At 33.4% G+C, this 17,756-nt stretch overlaps 1 protein-coding gene across 2 annotated transcripts in view; it reads right to left on the bottom strand.

Annotated features, from left to right (window-relative positions):
• Positions 1-17,756, bottom strand: part of FSTL5 (follistatin like 5) — a 741,602-nt gene that overhangs the window by 363,652 nt on the left and 360,194 nt on the right. For both annotated transcript variants that reach the window (XM_027597352.2, XM_027597351.2), the window contains exons 5-6: positions 15,809-16,005; positions 5,447-5,567 (exon numbers count right to left, since the gene is read on the bottom strand). In XM_027597352.2, the coding sequence (XP_027453153.2) occupies positions 5,447-5,567; positions 15,809-16,005 (318 nt within the window). The remainder of the gene's footprint in view (positions 1-5,446; positions 5,568-15,808; positions 16,006-17,756) is intronic.

The raw sequence follows: 17,756 nt of genomic DNA on the forward strand, positions 1-17,756 counted from the left end.
TAACTTATAATTTAAGAAAATAAAGTACATAGAAAGCATTCTCAAAACAAATATTATTTTCTGGATAGCCAATTGCACCATTTTTGCTAGCTAGAAATAAAAACAATTAATTCCTAAAATCAATCATCCTATCATGGCACTTTATCATCCTAACTGAGTTTGACTACAAAAATAAGTAAACATAAACATTTATCTGAATATCACTTTTCAAACTGAATGCCTTAATTTAGTGTATGGTCATGTTTGATGGCAAATCATTTGGATTTACCTACAGATTTAAAATGAAAATGTAGTGCTCCATGTAAATCAAACAATCAAACATTTTAACTTAAGTTTGAATGGGAAGAAAATAAAGTGCTGGTTCCTTGTATGTTAATTCAAGTCCTTATGATTAATGATGGCTCTGCTGACTCATTTTTAATTGTGTAAGAAACCTTTGCACTAAAAAATCTACACGCCTTACTGAAAATATTCAAGACAACAAAATGCCTGGGTGAAAGGTGTTCACCATCTGACCAGAGGATTTAGTATTTCCTCTAAGTATTCAAAACTATGTCACTGACTTCATTTAAAATTATTTGATCCCATTAAATAGATTTCCAAGTTTGTTAATCAAACGAGGCATAATTTAGAATATTTGATACTAACACTGAGGATTTATTTTAAATACCTTTCTAATAATGCCAAAAATTCTGGAGAAAAAAATTAAGAATACCATCCAATGCCTATTGTAAAATATTAAAATAATTCATCTTTTCAAAAAGGAGGGGGGAAAAAGGCTATTTTACAGAAAGCCTTATACAGTTGATGATATCCTATTTTTTACCTTTAACTTTTCTTGTTTGCACATTACCTTTTACTTTACTTTCTTCCATTTTATTACACATGGCAGAAAGAATGATAAACTGGAACTCCAAAAATCTGTATCTACCAGCAAATAAATACTGGATCAAGAGGTTTTTTGTTTTGTTTTGTTTTGTTTTGTTTTAACTTCTCTAGACTTAGTTTATTCCTCTGTACATTCATTTAGGGACTTTTTAGTTTTCTGGGTTTTCTTTAGGAACTACCTGGAGGAATCATTCTGGATGTAAAAAATATATATATATTTTTATCCATACTACATCTGTCATTTTTGTCATTGTCTGTCTGAGATTATATATTCCTAAGGGAAAGAAAAACAATCTTTTTAAGTTGTTTTAACTATCACAGCAGTCTATACACATGGGTATTTAATACATGATTTTTTAATAGACTGTTTTTCTCACTATTTTTACACATTTTTATTCATGAAACTACCTTAGTGTTTTATAATACAGTGACTTTTTGAAATCATGCCATTATAAAAAACCTGTCACTAAACTTCACAAGACCAAAGTGGGTTTAGTTGTAAAGTATTATAACAGATGGGAAGAAAGAAATAGATATATATTTCCTATTGAAGAAGTATAAATATCTCTGTTAATGCAGACACAATCCATACAAATTAATTCTGCTATCTCTGAGGGATTGTTGTATAGTTTGATGACCTGTTTAAATAAGTACAACACTGATAATGTAATACTTTCTAGAAAATTGCTTGGCGAAACCAGAAAGAATATTAAAATATTCCATATAATTCCAGCATTACTTAGAAAAACATTATCTTCCCTAAATGATTATGTGAACATCATTTTACCATTGTTAAGGAATAGTTTTGCAATTATACAAAAAGAAAAAAAGATCATAATATGATTGCTGATTGCCAAGTGCTTTCATTACCTACTATCTCTTTATGACTTAGAATATTAAAAATGTAGACCTTTTGTGTTATACATAATTTTGACCTAATGGCAGAAACATTACAATATTCATTAAGCTCATTGCATTTACTATAAATAATTTCCATAAAATTGTTACCACATTACCTTCTAATAGTTAACCCAAATCATATATAGACATTTTTCCTTTTCAGCTTCAACAGTTCCTACTATAATGTAGCTCCTTCATAGACAAAACTTTACTGTTTTCTCTATTGAATGTTTTTATTGATGATACAGATTCCTGAATTGCAGAATTTTCTTTATCAGAACAATAAACTGATCCACCTTGCCTTCCTTAGCAACATCAAATCATGTCTCAAAATGCAGTATCAATTTTTCCCTGAAATAGGTGCAAGCAGCAATATTCTGGACAAGATTCTTACTTACTGATATTGCCAGGGATCATTGTTCAGTCTTTGCTGTGCTGTCATAAAAATAACATTATTTATACACTATTTTTATTGTTTTAGTTTCTAGCTCCACCATTTCATTACCAACAATAACCATATTTTGAGTAAAAATTCTACACAGACATCCACTTAATTATCTTATTGATGCTTGATCAATTGCATACCATTAAAAATATTTTCTGCTCTTGCTACAAGTTTCAATTACTTTTATTTAGTCAAATCCATGTATCTGCATAGTGTAAGGGTGAGGGATTGGAGTTGGTAGATTAGACTGCTTGTTTAATAAAACAAGTTAGTAAAATAGCAATAATAATTGATATATTTTCATAGCATTTCAGAACTGGAACAGATCTTGCAGTTGAATTAGTTTCTGTAAATACCTGATATGCCACACACTTGAGTTTTTATGTATACTATTCTTTTTGTCCAATTTCCCATCTCCTGTTCCCCAAAGCCCATACTCACTCATCCTGGAGATTAATTCAATAGCTACCATCTTCAAAAAGTCTGTTTGATTTCCCAAACTGAAGAGTATTTTCTCAATTCACTTAATATTTTATGTAGGTCTTTTTATGATGTTTATCCCTTCTATCTGGCACATAGCATTTATATAATAATAGGATGGTATGAATATAATATAAATATAAAACAATATAAACAAAATTTATTTCCTGATAAACCGTAATATCTTTTCCTTGCCACCATGAGCATACAAACAAATGCCTATTACGGAGTAAAGTTTAGTGGAAAACACATAGACTTCATAGTCTGACAGAGGTTTAATTAAAACTCAGCCACTTAGTTCTTAACTTCTCTGTGCTTCAGTTTCTTCATACAAACACAGAATAATAATAATACTGCTTTCCTATTGTTACCTTTGAAATATTGTCTCTCTTTGTGACATACTTTTAAGGGATTAACTGTTTATGGAGTCATCCTGCCTTGTTATCCTGACTTTTAATTCAAAATGGAAATGCAATTTAATTAAATCTGAAGAGCACACTGATATCTTGCCTTAAAGCTTTGTAACCTGCAACTATTTCACATATATTATTTTGCTTGTAGCAAATATTACATAACATATAATTTAATGTTTAATATAAAATTATCATATAACAAAATTACTATCCTTGTTTATATGAATTTTCAGATATTTAACTAATTTCCCTAATATCAGACCACTGATAGATGGCAGAGGCATAATACAAAACAGATTTTTTCACACTAAGTACATATACTATTTCCTGCCTTTCTGGAAAGCAATATATACATGTATGTACATATAACATATTAAGAGAGATGATAGATAGATGATAGATAGATAGATGATAGATGATAGATAGAAGATAGATAAAGGGCTAGTATCCAAAATCTAAAAAGAACTTATCAAACTCAACACCCAAAGAACAAATGATCCAATCAAGAAATAGTCAGAAGACATGAACAGACATTTTTCCAAAGAAGACATCCAAATGACCCACAGACACATGAAAAAGTGCTTAACATCGTTCGGCATCAGGGAAATCCAAATCAAAATCTCAATGAGATATCACCTAATGCCAGTCAGAATGGCTAAAATTAACAAGTCAGGAAACGACAGATGTTGGCAGGGATGCGGAGAAAGGGGAACCCTCCTACACTGTTGGTGGGAATGCAAGCTGGTGCAACCCCTCTGGAAAACAGTATGGAGGTTCCTCAAACAGTTGAAAATAGAGCTACCATACGATCCAGCAATTGCACTACTGGGTATTTACCCCAAAGATACAAATGTAGGGATCCGAAGGGGTATGTGCACCCCAATGTTTATAGCAGCAATGTCCACAATAGCCAAACTGTGGAAAGAGCCAAGATGTCTATCGACAGATGAATGGATAAAGAAGATGTGGTATATATACATAATGGAATATTATGCAGCCATCAAAAGGAATGAGATCTTGCCATTTGCAACGACGTGGATGGAACTGGAGGGTGTTATGCTGAGTGAAATAAGTCAGAGAAAGACATGTATCACATGACCTCACTGATATGAGGAATTCTTAATCTCAGGAAACAAACTGAGGGTTGCTGGAGTGGGGGTGGGGTGGGAGGAATGGGGTGGCTGGGTGATAGACACTGGGGAGGGTATGTGCTCTGGTGAGCGCTGTGAATTGTGCAAGACTGTTGAATCACAGATCTGTACCTCTGAAACAAATAATGCAATATATGTTAAGGAAAAAAAAGAAGAAGAAGAAGGTAGCAGGAGGGGAAGAATGAAGGGGGGAAATCAGAGGGGGAGACGAACCATGAGAGACGATGGACTCTGAAAAACAAACTGAGGGTTCTGGAGGGGAGGAGGGTAGGGGGATGGGTTAGCCTGGTGATGGGTATTAAAGAGGGCACGTTCTGCGTGGAGCACTGGGTGTTATGCACAAACAATGAATCATAGAACACTACATCAAAAACTAATGATGTAATGTATGGTGATTAACATAACAATTAAAAAATTTAAAGAAAATAAAAAAAGAAGAGTTAAAAAAATACTGGTTTCAGTGCTAAATTAAATCCTGTTGAACTTTGATTCTTTGGTGATTTTCAAAACACTAACAAGTTAATTTAATTTTTGCACACATCTCCTAAATCTTTCCTTTCTGGTTTTTGTCCCCTAGTCTTTCCTCTTTGAATTATTTTTAAAAAATAACCTGGTAGACAACTTTTTTAAGCCAGAGAGATCATCTTTATAACTCCCTTTTATAAAGTCCATATAGTCAATTGTAAGAAGTCTTTAAGCAATTGAAACATATATAAATTATTCCAAAGTACTTTAACATAAATACAATTTTCCATTCCTATGCTTGTTAACATAATACAAACTCTATCTAGTAATCTACTTTAGTTTCCCAATAGTGTAAAAAAGAAAAAGTCCTGCATAAATAATTAAATTGTTTTTGATATATGGTGAAAACCAGTCAAGCGCTGCTCCTACTCCAAACCTTAGAAAAAACATTTTGGAATTGATGTTTTCAAATAAAATCAGGAAGAACTGATTTCTAGGGTTATCAAGTATTCCCAGTTTTTCATTTTAGAATTATTAAACTCCTTAGCTTTTACATATGTTTCAACACAGTTAAGTACTTTAATTATCTTTATCACTTCTCTTAAAAAAACAGCTTGTACTCTGAGATCAAGCAAACACACTGTATTGTGTAAAGAAACAGGAAAAAGAACAAAGAAGAATTAGAGAATGAATATTATACTCACGGAATGTTTTATAAAGTTCTTCAAGAGCCAGGTGCTTGTCAGAGTTAAAATCATCGTATTTCAGTAGATCATACAAAGTACAATCAGAAAGATCCTTGCCAAGTTCTTCCTGTTTTATCACCTGACAAAAAAATTAAGCATACAATTATAACCATCTAAACATTTCTATAGCACAATTAATTATACATAATAATCATTTAATAGATCATTTTAAGTCTGCAGTAGGGCAAAGAACAGAACCTATGAAAAATACAGATTTTCGGTTACTGGACGATTATTTTTAACCATTCCAAACATATAAAGTTAAAAAAGTTCAGATAGGTACTTAGAATTTAGTCCAAACTTTCTAACACAAAATTTTCACAGTAGGACCCAGAAAAATCTGAACTTTACAAGAACATTTTGTATTTCACTCATTTTCTTTGCTCCATTTATAGTGACTCAAGGAAATATCTCCACATGAAAATTGCCTCCTACGTCTCAGTGACCTCTGTCAAAATAAAACAGGGCTCTTTCTCAACAAAAATAGTGAGATTGTTTGTTCTAAGTTTCATCTTCAAAATATTTGTGAAAAATGAAGTTAGATTTTTTTTTTCCTTTCTCTGCCTAAACTCCTCCTCAGCTGGAAGTTAAACCGTTTGGGATTGTGCATTAACTCTCTCGGTCACAAAAGAGCTATTAAGCAAATGACTATTTCCAGGAGCCAGAGAGAATTAATGCACCGATTGATGATGAAAATCTATCCAACTGTGGGTAAGAAAAATCATCAAACTGCTTTTCTACTCTGTGCTCTGTCCTATGGACTGAAGCTGTAGCTTTTTCATACCCTACTGCTTTGACTATTACCTCTCAAATAAAAGAGCTCCCCAAGATTTTTCAAACATTCCTATCCATCCAGGGGGCTGCATAGCTGTGTCCATGGTTTTTCCTATTCTCCCGTATATAGAGGTAGTCCAGCTGCACATTATAGTGTGTTTTTTAAAAGGCGGTGCCATGTAATCAGAAAATGCAGGCTCTTGAAGTCAGCCAGCTCTGGGTTCCGTTTCTGCCAATGCCACTTAACAGTTGTATAATTTCTGGCAAATCATTTAACCATTCCTCAACTAGAAATTGAAGATAGTAACATTTATCTCAAATGGCTATCGTGAAGATTATACACACACACACACATGCAGGCGCATGTATACACATAAACAGGCAAACATACACTCATGTAGAGTTAGATGTGAAACAACATATGATGTGCACTCAAAAGTAATCATTTAAAGTCAAAAATAATGATTTTTTTAAAAATGTGATGTCCTTCTTATTCAAACAATTCACCGCCGATTTCCACACCAGCTTGCACAGGCAGTTCTGTGTGTTCACAATGTATTACTGTTTTTGATAAAGCAGTATGCTTCAGAATTTCTTTGTTAAATCAATGGATTAGTGATACTAACTTCTATAAATTCTCAGGTGCTATCAAACTATTTTTTTATAACCCTTTGGGGAACACTTCCATGTTAAAAGTTCAGTTACACCTGAGTGTGGATGAGCTACAGAGGCAGCTCTGAGGATGGAGTTTAGCATAAGGGTCACGAGAGCCCCAGCCTGCTCCAGCCTCCTTCCACCTGAACATTGCCAAACAGAACTTCCACAATATATTGGGTTATCTACTCTTGCGTAACATAGTCACATTTCATTGTTTAAGCTGATATTTGCTGCCTTAGAGGGGGGAAAAAGGCAAAACATTTATCTGCTTTAATTGATCCATATAAATAGATATTGTTGAGAGGGAGTATTAAGCCCTACACTCTTGCACAGTCCAGCTGGAAGGATTAACAAAACTACCTAATGGCTGAAGCCATCTCTCCTATAAGCCTAATGAGAAAACTAATTCTGCTTTTCTATTTAGAAAGCAACAGAGCTCTCAGTCATTCTCCATCTGTTATTTGTTAGATCATGGAAAATTACTCTTTCCCGGCAGGTAAGGGGACAACGTATTTCATCTTACCTCACTATGCTCTTAAAGATCTGCAATGCAAACATTGTAGTAATTTTAAGGATGCAGTGACACCAGGGTTTGGTCAGGTATTTTAATAATATTTTTTAGTGGTGTTTATTCTCATACATGTTCATAAAGAAACAGAGATGGAAAAACCTGGAGAAAATCATCATTTTCTGTCTCATATTTTCTATTTTAATAGTTTACTCAAACTAAATCATGTATTAGACAAAGAGAATGAACTTCTACCTTTTTTTTCCTGAATGTTGGCATAAGACTAGCTTGATCTTGATTTGATCTTGATCTTGATTTGATCATGATTACACAATTTAAGCTGGATGTGCTCTTTTAATGAATACACGAGAGAAGCAAATGGTCCTGGCTAGAAGTTTTCTAAAACAAAAAAACAAAACCAAAAAAAAACCCAACTCTGTTCACCTATATTGGTCTATGCCCATGGACAGGAGAGAGGTGATTTTTCTCTTATCATCAATATTTCAAATACATGCTTTCTCCATTTTTTGGTCAAAAGCAGCCTACTTAAAACATATTTCCTAGTAACTTCTCTCCTTTAGGTTTCCTGATGGATCTGTATATAGTTCAGGGTATTCCAAATGAGGACGATACTTTCCTGTGACCTTTCAACCAGCATGGAGAAATTGCTTTAGATATCTACAGTTTTGATAATCTTAAAGTAATGAGTGTCTGATTGTCTGCAAGAAAGTATGACAGAAAATAAGCAGGTTTCCTTCCCAAGTGCACAGTAATACATTAAGCATTCTTTGACACAGGGGATGCAAACTTGTAGGGCTTTCATAGCTGTCAGCATGTCTTTTATTTATGTCTGGTACTGGTTCCAAAAACTTCCCAGTCTAGACTCCTCAAAACACATGTTATTTCTGGACTAGTGATGACAGAGCCAGACTCAGTGAACATACTGTTATCTAAGTATCCTACAATGAAGCTTTAGTCAAGGAGACCACTCATAATTTTTTTTTTTGTTATCTACTGTAAAATATTGAGTATGGTTCTCAAATGTATCAGTGTTTGGTGAACTGTCTAAGGCTAAAAGACAATTAAAGAGTCTCACTTTCTTTAATGATCAAAAATCAGGTTACACGAATCTTAGGCTCCACAGAGATTGGAGCCAGTGTGACAAAATAGAAGTATTAGTAGAATGTCTATCATCCAGGGAGCTCAGGTACACAGTATCCCAAAGGGGATACATATTTAATTTCAAAGTAATAGAACTGTCAAGGTTGTATGAGGAATTGTAATAACTCAAGGATGATTCAGTGTTTTGATATTATATTCTTTTTTGTCCCGAAACAAAACAAAACAAAACAACAACAACAAAAAAAAACCCTGTCCCTCCCAAAGTAAACTATTCTCCATTATTCTTCTTCATTTGTTTATTTAGATATCTATTCAACAAATCATTTTTGACTATCTATTATGTGTCAGACTCCTAGACTCTGAAAACAAGACAGACAAAAATCCCGCCCATGTGTAACTTACATGCTAGTAAAGGGGGAAAAATAAATATATAAGTAAAATATATAGCATGTTAGACAATAAGTTGAGGATAAATAAAACTGGAAAGAAAAAAAGAAAACGCCGGAGGTGGGTGAAGAGGATTGTCTCCCTGCTGTGGAGATGTGTGCATATTAGTTTTCTGGGCATATATCATGACTTAGAAATCAAAAATTATTATACTGACTTTCATAAAAGAGGTAAAATACATAGGATCAATTTTGATGGTCTCAGGTCGGGTCATGGTGATGAGGGTGAGGTTAGGACAATGGAGTAGATCTTCCAGTTCTGTGCCTTTTTCTTTATTCTCCTTGGTGGAGACAGAAAAACAGCAACTGTAAATTCCTGGAAAGACACACCAATTACTTGTTCAAGAGCATATCAGAGGATGAGCTCTTCCTCACCCTTTGCCAGCTCTTCTTCCTCAAACTAATCATGACCATGTCACAGTAACAGTGATCTCAGTAGATCAGAGCTCAGTGGTCCTCTGTTTTAAAGGAAATACATCACATTTGTGAAGTTGAGGAGAAGAAGATATATTCACTCTTTACTTGACAAATGTGTAGACTGCATCAAAGCTTAAGGGGTCAGGAAATAGATATACTTTGTTAGAAATACATATTCTTCCGGCGTTATCTTTAAGCCTCTCCTACATACTCGATATGGATGGGTTGGCTTCTCTACTAGTTGGTTCTCTAAACATCTCCTTGTACACTAGCTTTCTGCTTCTCCCCTCTCCCTTCCTCCCCCTTTTGTCTTTCCCTTTTTAACAACCAACATATGCCAAGAACTATGCTAGGGGTTGGAGATAAGGTAGTAAATAAGAATGACATAGTCTTTGTCTTCATGGAGTTAATTTTCTAGAGAGGATAAGTGGGAACAGGTAATCAAATAATTCAATAAAATAATTACAGATTGTCAACAGTGTTCTAAAAAATAAACAGGGTGAAAGGGCAGAGAGTAAATAATTAACATTACAAATTATGATTGTTAATCACATACAACTGATGTTATCCTGAAATAGCTGTATTAGAAGAAAAGGATTACATAAAAATTAATTACATCTTTTAAGTTTTTTAGGTTTTGTAACATTTAAAAAATCAATAGGACCAACATTAATTCTCTTGAAAGAGCTGTTGAAGAGATAACATTAATAAGAAGAAAAATGTTTTATTTTTAAGGCATTCTATATGGCTCACACGGATTTTCTGAATGTGAATGCCCAAGTTTTAAATGTACTTTAACATTCCACAGGAAAGATGCTATAAATGATATGTTTAAATATTTTAAAACAAAATTTTAATTTTCCAATTGTCTTGTGCATATTATGAATAGCATAAAAAAGATATTTGAAATTCATTACTAATGTTTCCAGATAAAATTGAAAGTAACTTTAGACTACAATTGTAGCCTCAAGCTGCAACTAAACCAACAATCACAGACCTTAACCTTTCTCTGTTAAGTGCTCACTGTTGCTGTTATTACCCTCCTGAAATCTTTAGCACTTGAAAGGAAATTGCCAGTACTAGGAAGATCTACCTACTGGCATTGCCACTGACCTTCTAAGTAAAACACCTGGTTTTCTGCTGCCTTATTTCGTCTACCAGAAGGTTTATGGGGCTTTAAAATGTTAAATAGGATTAATTACCATGGCATTCCCTGGAAGTTCTCACTTATCTCCCTTCTCTATCCAGACGAGTGCTTGTTTATTTGTATTTAGTTTGTTCCCACTAAAATAAATACTTTGTATCTATTGGACAAAACAATTCTTACCAATCTTATAGTAAATAAATATGTTGACTAGACACCAGAACCTTTTAAAAAAATCTTTAAAATTGTAATAGGCTTTATCAACTCAAAATAAAGATTAATTGTCCATTCCTTATGTAACAGCTCTAATCATTTTTAAAGGAAATTGTATGGACAAAGGTTGCAAAAACATCTTTGCCATGCCCATCCTAATAGCTTAAAAATATCTGGTCTTATTTATTCTTGCTTTTTATTGAATTTTGTAAATGTATTCACATATGGTAGTCATTGAGCAAATAGCTTTTTAAGTCAAATATGTATAACATAATCTAAATCCTGTGAACAAGTAGCTCTTTTTATTATTTTAATAAAGAGTTGGCATGTGTGCACATTAAGAAAATATTTCATTCTAATATGCATGCCTAATGTGAATCAACTTATTAAGATGACAAAATCTAAATGAAGAAAGAGCTAAATCAATATACTCAATACAGCTGCTTATTTAAACTGAGAATCACAAGGGAATGATTTTGCTTACTTAAATTCTACGGGTGGTTATTTTATGAAATAGGGAGAGGCCGAAGGAGTAGATTTTCCAAGCTGTTAGCACTATTTCACTTTAAGAACCGTATGTTTACTGCTGTTAAGTTAAACAAGGAAGCCATTAGACTGAGTTGGCTCTAATGCCCTGGTGCCTATGTAAACCACCCAGAGTCTAAGCCTGTAAATGCCTCAACTTTTCAAAACTGACAACCAATCACAAATAGCCAAGTATGCCTTAAGCTATAGCCAATCAACCATTTCCTTACTTTGCTTTCTCCTTTTCTCTATAAAAGTTTTCCCTTAGCTCCTCTGAGTGGAATGCTTCTTAACCACTTCTGGTTTGGCACAGCCCAATTGAAATTGATTTTTGCTCAGATAAATTCTTAAAATTTTAATATGTTTCAGCTTGTCTTTTAACACTGCTAACAAATTCAAGGGTGCCATTCTGCCAGGTGAAATCTGCCTATGTGTCCCCTCATCTTACCCCAAAGATCCACATTTCAGGCCATAGTGCAAGACACAGTTGTCCAGTCCCTTCTAAGGGACAATCTGGACAAATTCCTTTGTGTTTCATACCCTGGTTTACCTTTGTGACCCTAAGAAATCCAAGTTTCCCCATATTGCTGTGTACATTTCCTTCTCCGACACAATCTCCATTCCTTCCCAACTCAAACCCAACATAGTGACCTGCTCTCTGATCAGAAAACTCTCTTTTTCCTTCCACTTCTTATAAAAACATGTTCTTCACCACATTAACTTTGAGAAATTCTGGCTGCCCCTTAAGAAAACCATTTGTCTAATAATTTTAACAATTGGAGGCCAATTTTTCTCTCATATCCATTCTACCTCAGCAAGGAAGATCATCAATAACTAAACTGGCACTTCTGTATTATTTCTGTTTCCCAAACCAGTCTTCATTAGATAGATAAAAAAATGAGAGACGGATGGGTGGTTGGATGGATGAATGGATGGATGGAGAGAGAGACAGACAGATAGAAAAGACCTACTTCTTTGAATCACAGGCCATTCAGCTACAAAATTCTCTTCCATCCTCTCCCCATAATTCACAAATAAATTTAGCTGCTGATTCACAATCTTTCTGCCTACCTTAACTCTTAATATTCCCAGTGATTTCAATATACATATGAATAAACCATCCAGAACATGTCTGAGCTCTTTTTTTTTTTTTTTACAACAAATGATCATTAATGGTCACACTTCTAGTGACATTTTCCTACCTCCCAGACTGGCCAGGAAGAACATACTCATACCTTAGGTCACTTCATCCTGAAATCTTTACTTCAGGCATCACACATTCAGGTCTGTTTTAGGAAAAATATATGTTCTTAAAACCACAAATGTGTTACTATGTAGCTGAGTGCCAGACTACACTAGTCATATATGTAACACTTGGGGGGGGACGTCAGGTTTGTGATCATGCTATGAAAAAATATTTTTTTATGTTTGTTGAGGCTTTTGCAGTCAGCTATTATTTTATTTTATGAGCTATTATCATATTCATACATTGGAATATGATAACCTAGTTTGGAGCATACTGCTATTAGCTTTGCAAATATAATCATAGCTACCACACTGTATTTTCTATGTGCTAATCATGTTCCTAGGAAGCATACATATTGTAAATAATATAAATATTATATCAAATTTATGTAATAAGTACTATTATTATTGCCAATATATAGAAAGGAAAACTGAGTCACAGAAAATTTAAGTAACTTGCCAAAGGCTCACAGGTAGTAAGTAGTAAAGATGTGATTTAAACCCCAGGTTCTATAATCAAAGTTCTTATCTACTACACTTTGATCATCAAAAAGATTATTTTGAAAAAAATATTATAGGACTTTAAAAATTTAGAACCACTCACTCTTTTCCATCTGAAGCAGTCTCTTTTGATCATGCATATGTCATCTTAATCTCTGTTGATTTCCTTTCTTCCGTTATAACCTGTTTTAACTCTTCCAGATACTCTTGCCAATGGCAAATCTATCAGTGTGCTACCATCAATTTTATCAACTTCATAAAACACAATTCTTTTGAAAGTCCAAAATATCACTTTGCTATAAATTTATATCTTATAATTGGGTGTTTTTAACATACAAAAACGAGCCTCAGACTGAAAGACTAAATGTGCAGTTACAGATGTTTATGGTAAGCTAGAGTGGTGAAGAGATGGATTGAATGAGATTTATTTCTATAACTGGTCAGTTCATTTTAGCAAATATTTTCTTGCTGTGACAAATTGTTAGCTGTGAAACTAAAGATCCTACTCATTTTATCTATTACATTTTTTATGCATTTTCACTCTCAACTAGAAAGGCCTCTAGGTTCTAATTTACTTGAAAATCTTCAAGAAAAACTCTAGAATATATATTCATTATGTGGAATAAAAATAGAATGTGTGCAGCCAGCTTTCATGCTGCAATTGTAGAAGCTCAAAGCCAAATTATATTCTGTAATTTTTACTTGTCACTGGCAGTATCTTGGAGTTACATATTACATTTCTGCTAATAATAGCTTGTAAATTATTAAGAGACACCATTAAGATCTTTTACCCTTTTACCCTTCTAAGTTATTTTAAAATTCCATATTAAATTATGATATTATATGTTTCTAAGTTTTTAAATAAAATCATATGTATTATTGGTTATAATATTTGGCAAAATGTTCTTGAAGAGTACCTGTAACTAAAAATACACAAGTAAAAAACAATATTTGTGCTATACATATCTAGGTATTTATTCTATCTTTTAAAGTGTTTATTATAACCTTCTGTTGTTATTTTCCTTCTTTTTTTTTCATAGTTGATTACTGACAGATGAGATACTGACATTTTCACCATACACTGCTGAAGGTGGAAATGACTTATGTGGTATGGGATGTATTCAGAAGGAAGTCAGTAACCTCCCAGAACTTTCCTTGCATGTACCTCACGGATAGCCAAGATATAAATGGGTTTCTGAAGATAACTTTCAAATGAATTGGAAGGGTAGTTTTCAGACATACAGCAAGTCCAGATCAAGGGAAACAGAGATAACAAAACTAAATTTTGTAGCAGATGAACTTTATTATGGGTTGAGTTGTATCTTCTTAAAAGATATTTTGATGTCTTAATTCCAAGTGCCTCAGAATGTTACTTTTTTTTTTTTTGAAACAGGGCTGTTGAAGATGTAATTAGACAACTTAAAATGAGGTCGTACTGGAGTAGAGTGGCTCCTTAATCCAGTATGACTGATGTCCTTTTAAGAAAAGGCAAGATGTTGCAAAGACAGGCACACAGAGGATGCTATGTCACTACAGAGGCAGAATGATGTTGTCTACAAGCCAAGGAATACCAAGGATGCCTAGCACTACCAGAAACCGAAAGAGACAAGCAAAGATCCTCCTCCAGATATTTCAGAGAAAGCATGGCTTAGCCAACACCTTGATTTTAGACATTGAGCCTCCAGAATGGAGAGGGAGGTTGATTTAGAAACCCACTTTGCGTTATTTTGTTGTGGCTGTCCTAGGAAATGAATACAAACTTGACGTGGCACAAACTTCAAACAGGTACAGTTAAAGTGCTGTCACTGCCATTTTCTAATGAGGAACAGGTTTTCCATTTGGATTTAGATGGAGCTACTCTGATAATAACTGGATTTGGTCAGATCTTATTTTGTACCCAACCAATGGTTACCATGGTGTAGATATGTTAATAAAAACTAATATATATAGAAAATCAAATGTTACAAAAGCTCCGCAGTATATCTGAAGATACCTTATAAATTTTGTAAGATAAAGAACTGGTGTTTCCTTTAGGTATTTAAGGTATAGAAACCTATCAAAAGTAGTTATTGCTTTTTAAACTACAAAACATCATATCAATGTTACTTGAAATTAATATTGCTGATAGAATATTAATTGTTAATATTGTTAAAAGAAAAACACCACCAAAAACCAAAAACCAAAAAACAAAAAAACAGCCCTAAAATGGCATCACTTAGGCCACATCCCCAAACGGTGGCTTAATACATAATCTAATTGTAGTTCAACCTCCCCCAGAAATGTAGTCTTAATAGGTCAGTCAGGAATTTTTCAGTCAGCACCAATAAGTCTGCCACTTGGGCCCTTTAGATCCCCCAAAAGAAGATGAGGTAATCTACATGATAATAGCCCATGCCTTTCCACCTAAGGGAAAGTGGCCTTGCCTGGAACTATCTTTCTCTTCTGCTATTAATTTTCTTGCCCCACTCTCCCTCTACAAAAACTTTCCATTTTGTAACACTGTCCAAGCACCCCTCTATTTGCCAGATGGGATGCTGCCCAATTCAAGTATTGTTTAATAAAGTCAATTAAATCTTTAAAATTTACTCAGTTGAATCTTTGTTATTTAACAGTAATCAAATTTTACCCTTAAAAATATGTTTTGTCCACACTCTCAAATAATACAGATTAAATATATATTTTATTAATAAGGAATAAATTCACACAGATGTAAAGATATTGTACATGCTATATTTAAATAAACTTGTTAATTTAATCATGAATCATACCTGAGTTAGTTCATTAATATCTACAAGTCCATTACTGTCGGCATCAAAATATTTAAACATTTGATCCACCAACAACTTCTTCCAAGATATGTCACCACCGTTAGGGTTTTCATTTTCTTGTGTAATATATTTTTGATTTTGTAAGCCTAAAAGCATACTTTTCATCTTGCTGTATTCAGTGGCCTTGCAGTTATTTCCTGTAACAAAAGAACTAAGTTATTTTCAGAGCAATATTATTGAAAAGGAATCATCTATTGTATTAATGGTAAGAAGCTGATACCTCTTATAGATAACATATTTGGTACATAATTTTTATGTTCCTACTTGCATACTTTACAATTCATACAAGGTTAAAATAATGGGCTATTTTCATGGTAGGATAGAAAATTTTCCTTTGTATCAAATCTAATAACAAGATATTTAATGTGCGTTTTCTCTATGCCAAAGTAATTGATTCTATGAAGAGCATAGAAAAACATGACAGCTCCAATTGTTTAAATACATTATCTTAGTTTTAATCCTCGCTATACATTCCTATTAGAGAGTTCACAGGTTTTGAAGCACAGGGAGATGAAATGACTTGCCCAGGGCAAAGGGTGAGATTATGTTGGATTTTACATTTGAATCCATGTACCTGGTTTCAAAATAGGATAACATATTTTTAACTGGAAGTATGCTTTTTACATTTGAATTTGTTTTGAAGACGTTTGTATATGTGTGTGTGTGTTTGCATTTTAAAAAATTCTATTCTTAATAATACTAAGTTCATATTTGTATTCTTACAAAAGTCTTTATTTTTCTGATATTCATTTATCTCTCCTTTTAGAGCACTCAGTGTATAACATGATGTATATTTGCATTTTGTATCTTGAAGTTTTAACTTTGCAATTTTATCTCCGAGCTGAAGTATAAGCTCATTGAACTAACAATGCATCACAGATTTTCAGTATTTCCCATAAAATAACCAGGACAATACTAGCAACATCAGAGTTAGTAAAAATAATTGCTTAGCTTAATGTCTTCAAAAATAACTGCAATTGCTCTAAAATCTTCACATAATTATCTTACAAAGGATTTTTCTTATACTGGCCCCTATGATAATGTCTTTAAATGGTACATTGAAAAGTAGTATATACCACTGATAGCAAATGTGATATAAAATACAGTATAGAAAATACAGTCCCTAATGTAATCTGTAAAGGAAAAAGTATTATATTAGCCAAGAATTTTTAGAACATATTTTTAGAGAAAATACTAACTTTATAAATGTTGTCAATTTTGACAATTAGATTTTAACAGAATCTACAATTTAAAAAGAATTCTAAAGATTATTAAATATGTCTGAGAAGCATGGAGTTGAAAAACAGTATTTGAAGTCTCATGCTCTTTCAAGACAAGATGGAAAACAATCTCTTCTAGAGAGATGAGAAACTGTCTTATATTTCAAAGACCGTGAAATAACTACTGTTGTTCAGCAATTTTAGGGTTTAGCAATTCTGTCAAGAACTTCTTTTTTACAATAAAACGTAAACTTTGTGATGCAGATTAAGTCAACTTTGCATTATTCCATTCTCAGTAAAAAAAATAATACTGAGAACGTTTTCGGAATCGCAAAGAAATCACTGACAAAAGAGAGAAGTAATCAAATCTAGAGGAATAGGTAGCAATTTGGGTGTCCATGAAAGTGGCACAAAAGGAAGCCTTCAAGCGTGTGTGTGTGTGTGCCTGTGATTGTGGGTGTATGTGCATGTGCACATGTGTATGCATCAGGAAGCGAGAGGAATGTGCGATAAAAGAATGGGAAAAAGCATCATAGACTATTCCAATAGCCCCACGTGGGGATTTCTGTATTTGACTTTGGGTCTGTATCTCCTTTCATCTGACTAGTAGTGGGTAGGGTGGAGTTTGGCAATGCTGACCTGGGACCACAAGCAAAGTGGAGATCAGA

The sequence above is a fragment of the Zalophus californianus genome, chromosome 2, assembly GCF_009762305.2.
Source record: "Zalophus californianus isolate mZalCal1 chromosome 2, mZalCal1.pri.v2, whole genome shotgun sequence".
Taxonomy (NCBI): Eukaryota; Metazoa; Chordata; class Mammalia; order Carnivora; family Otariidae; genus Zalophus; species Zalophus californianus.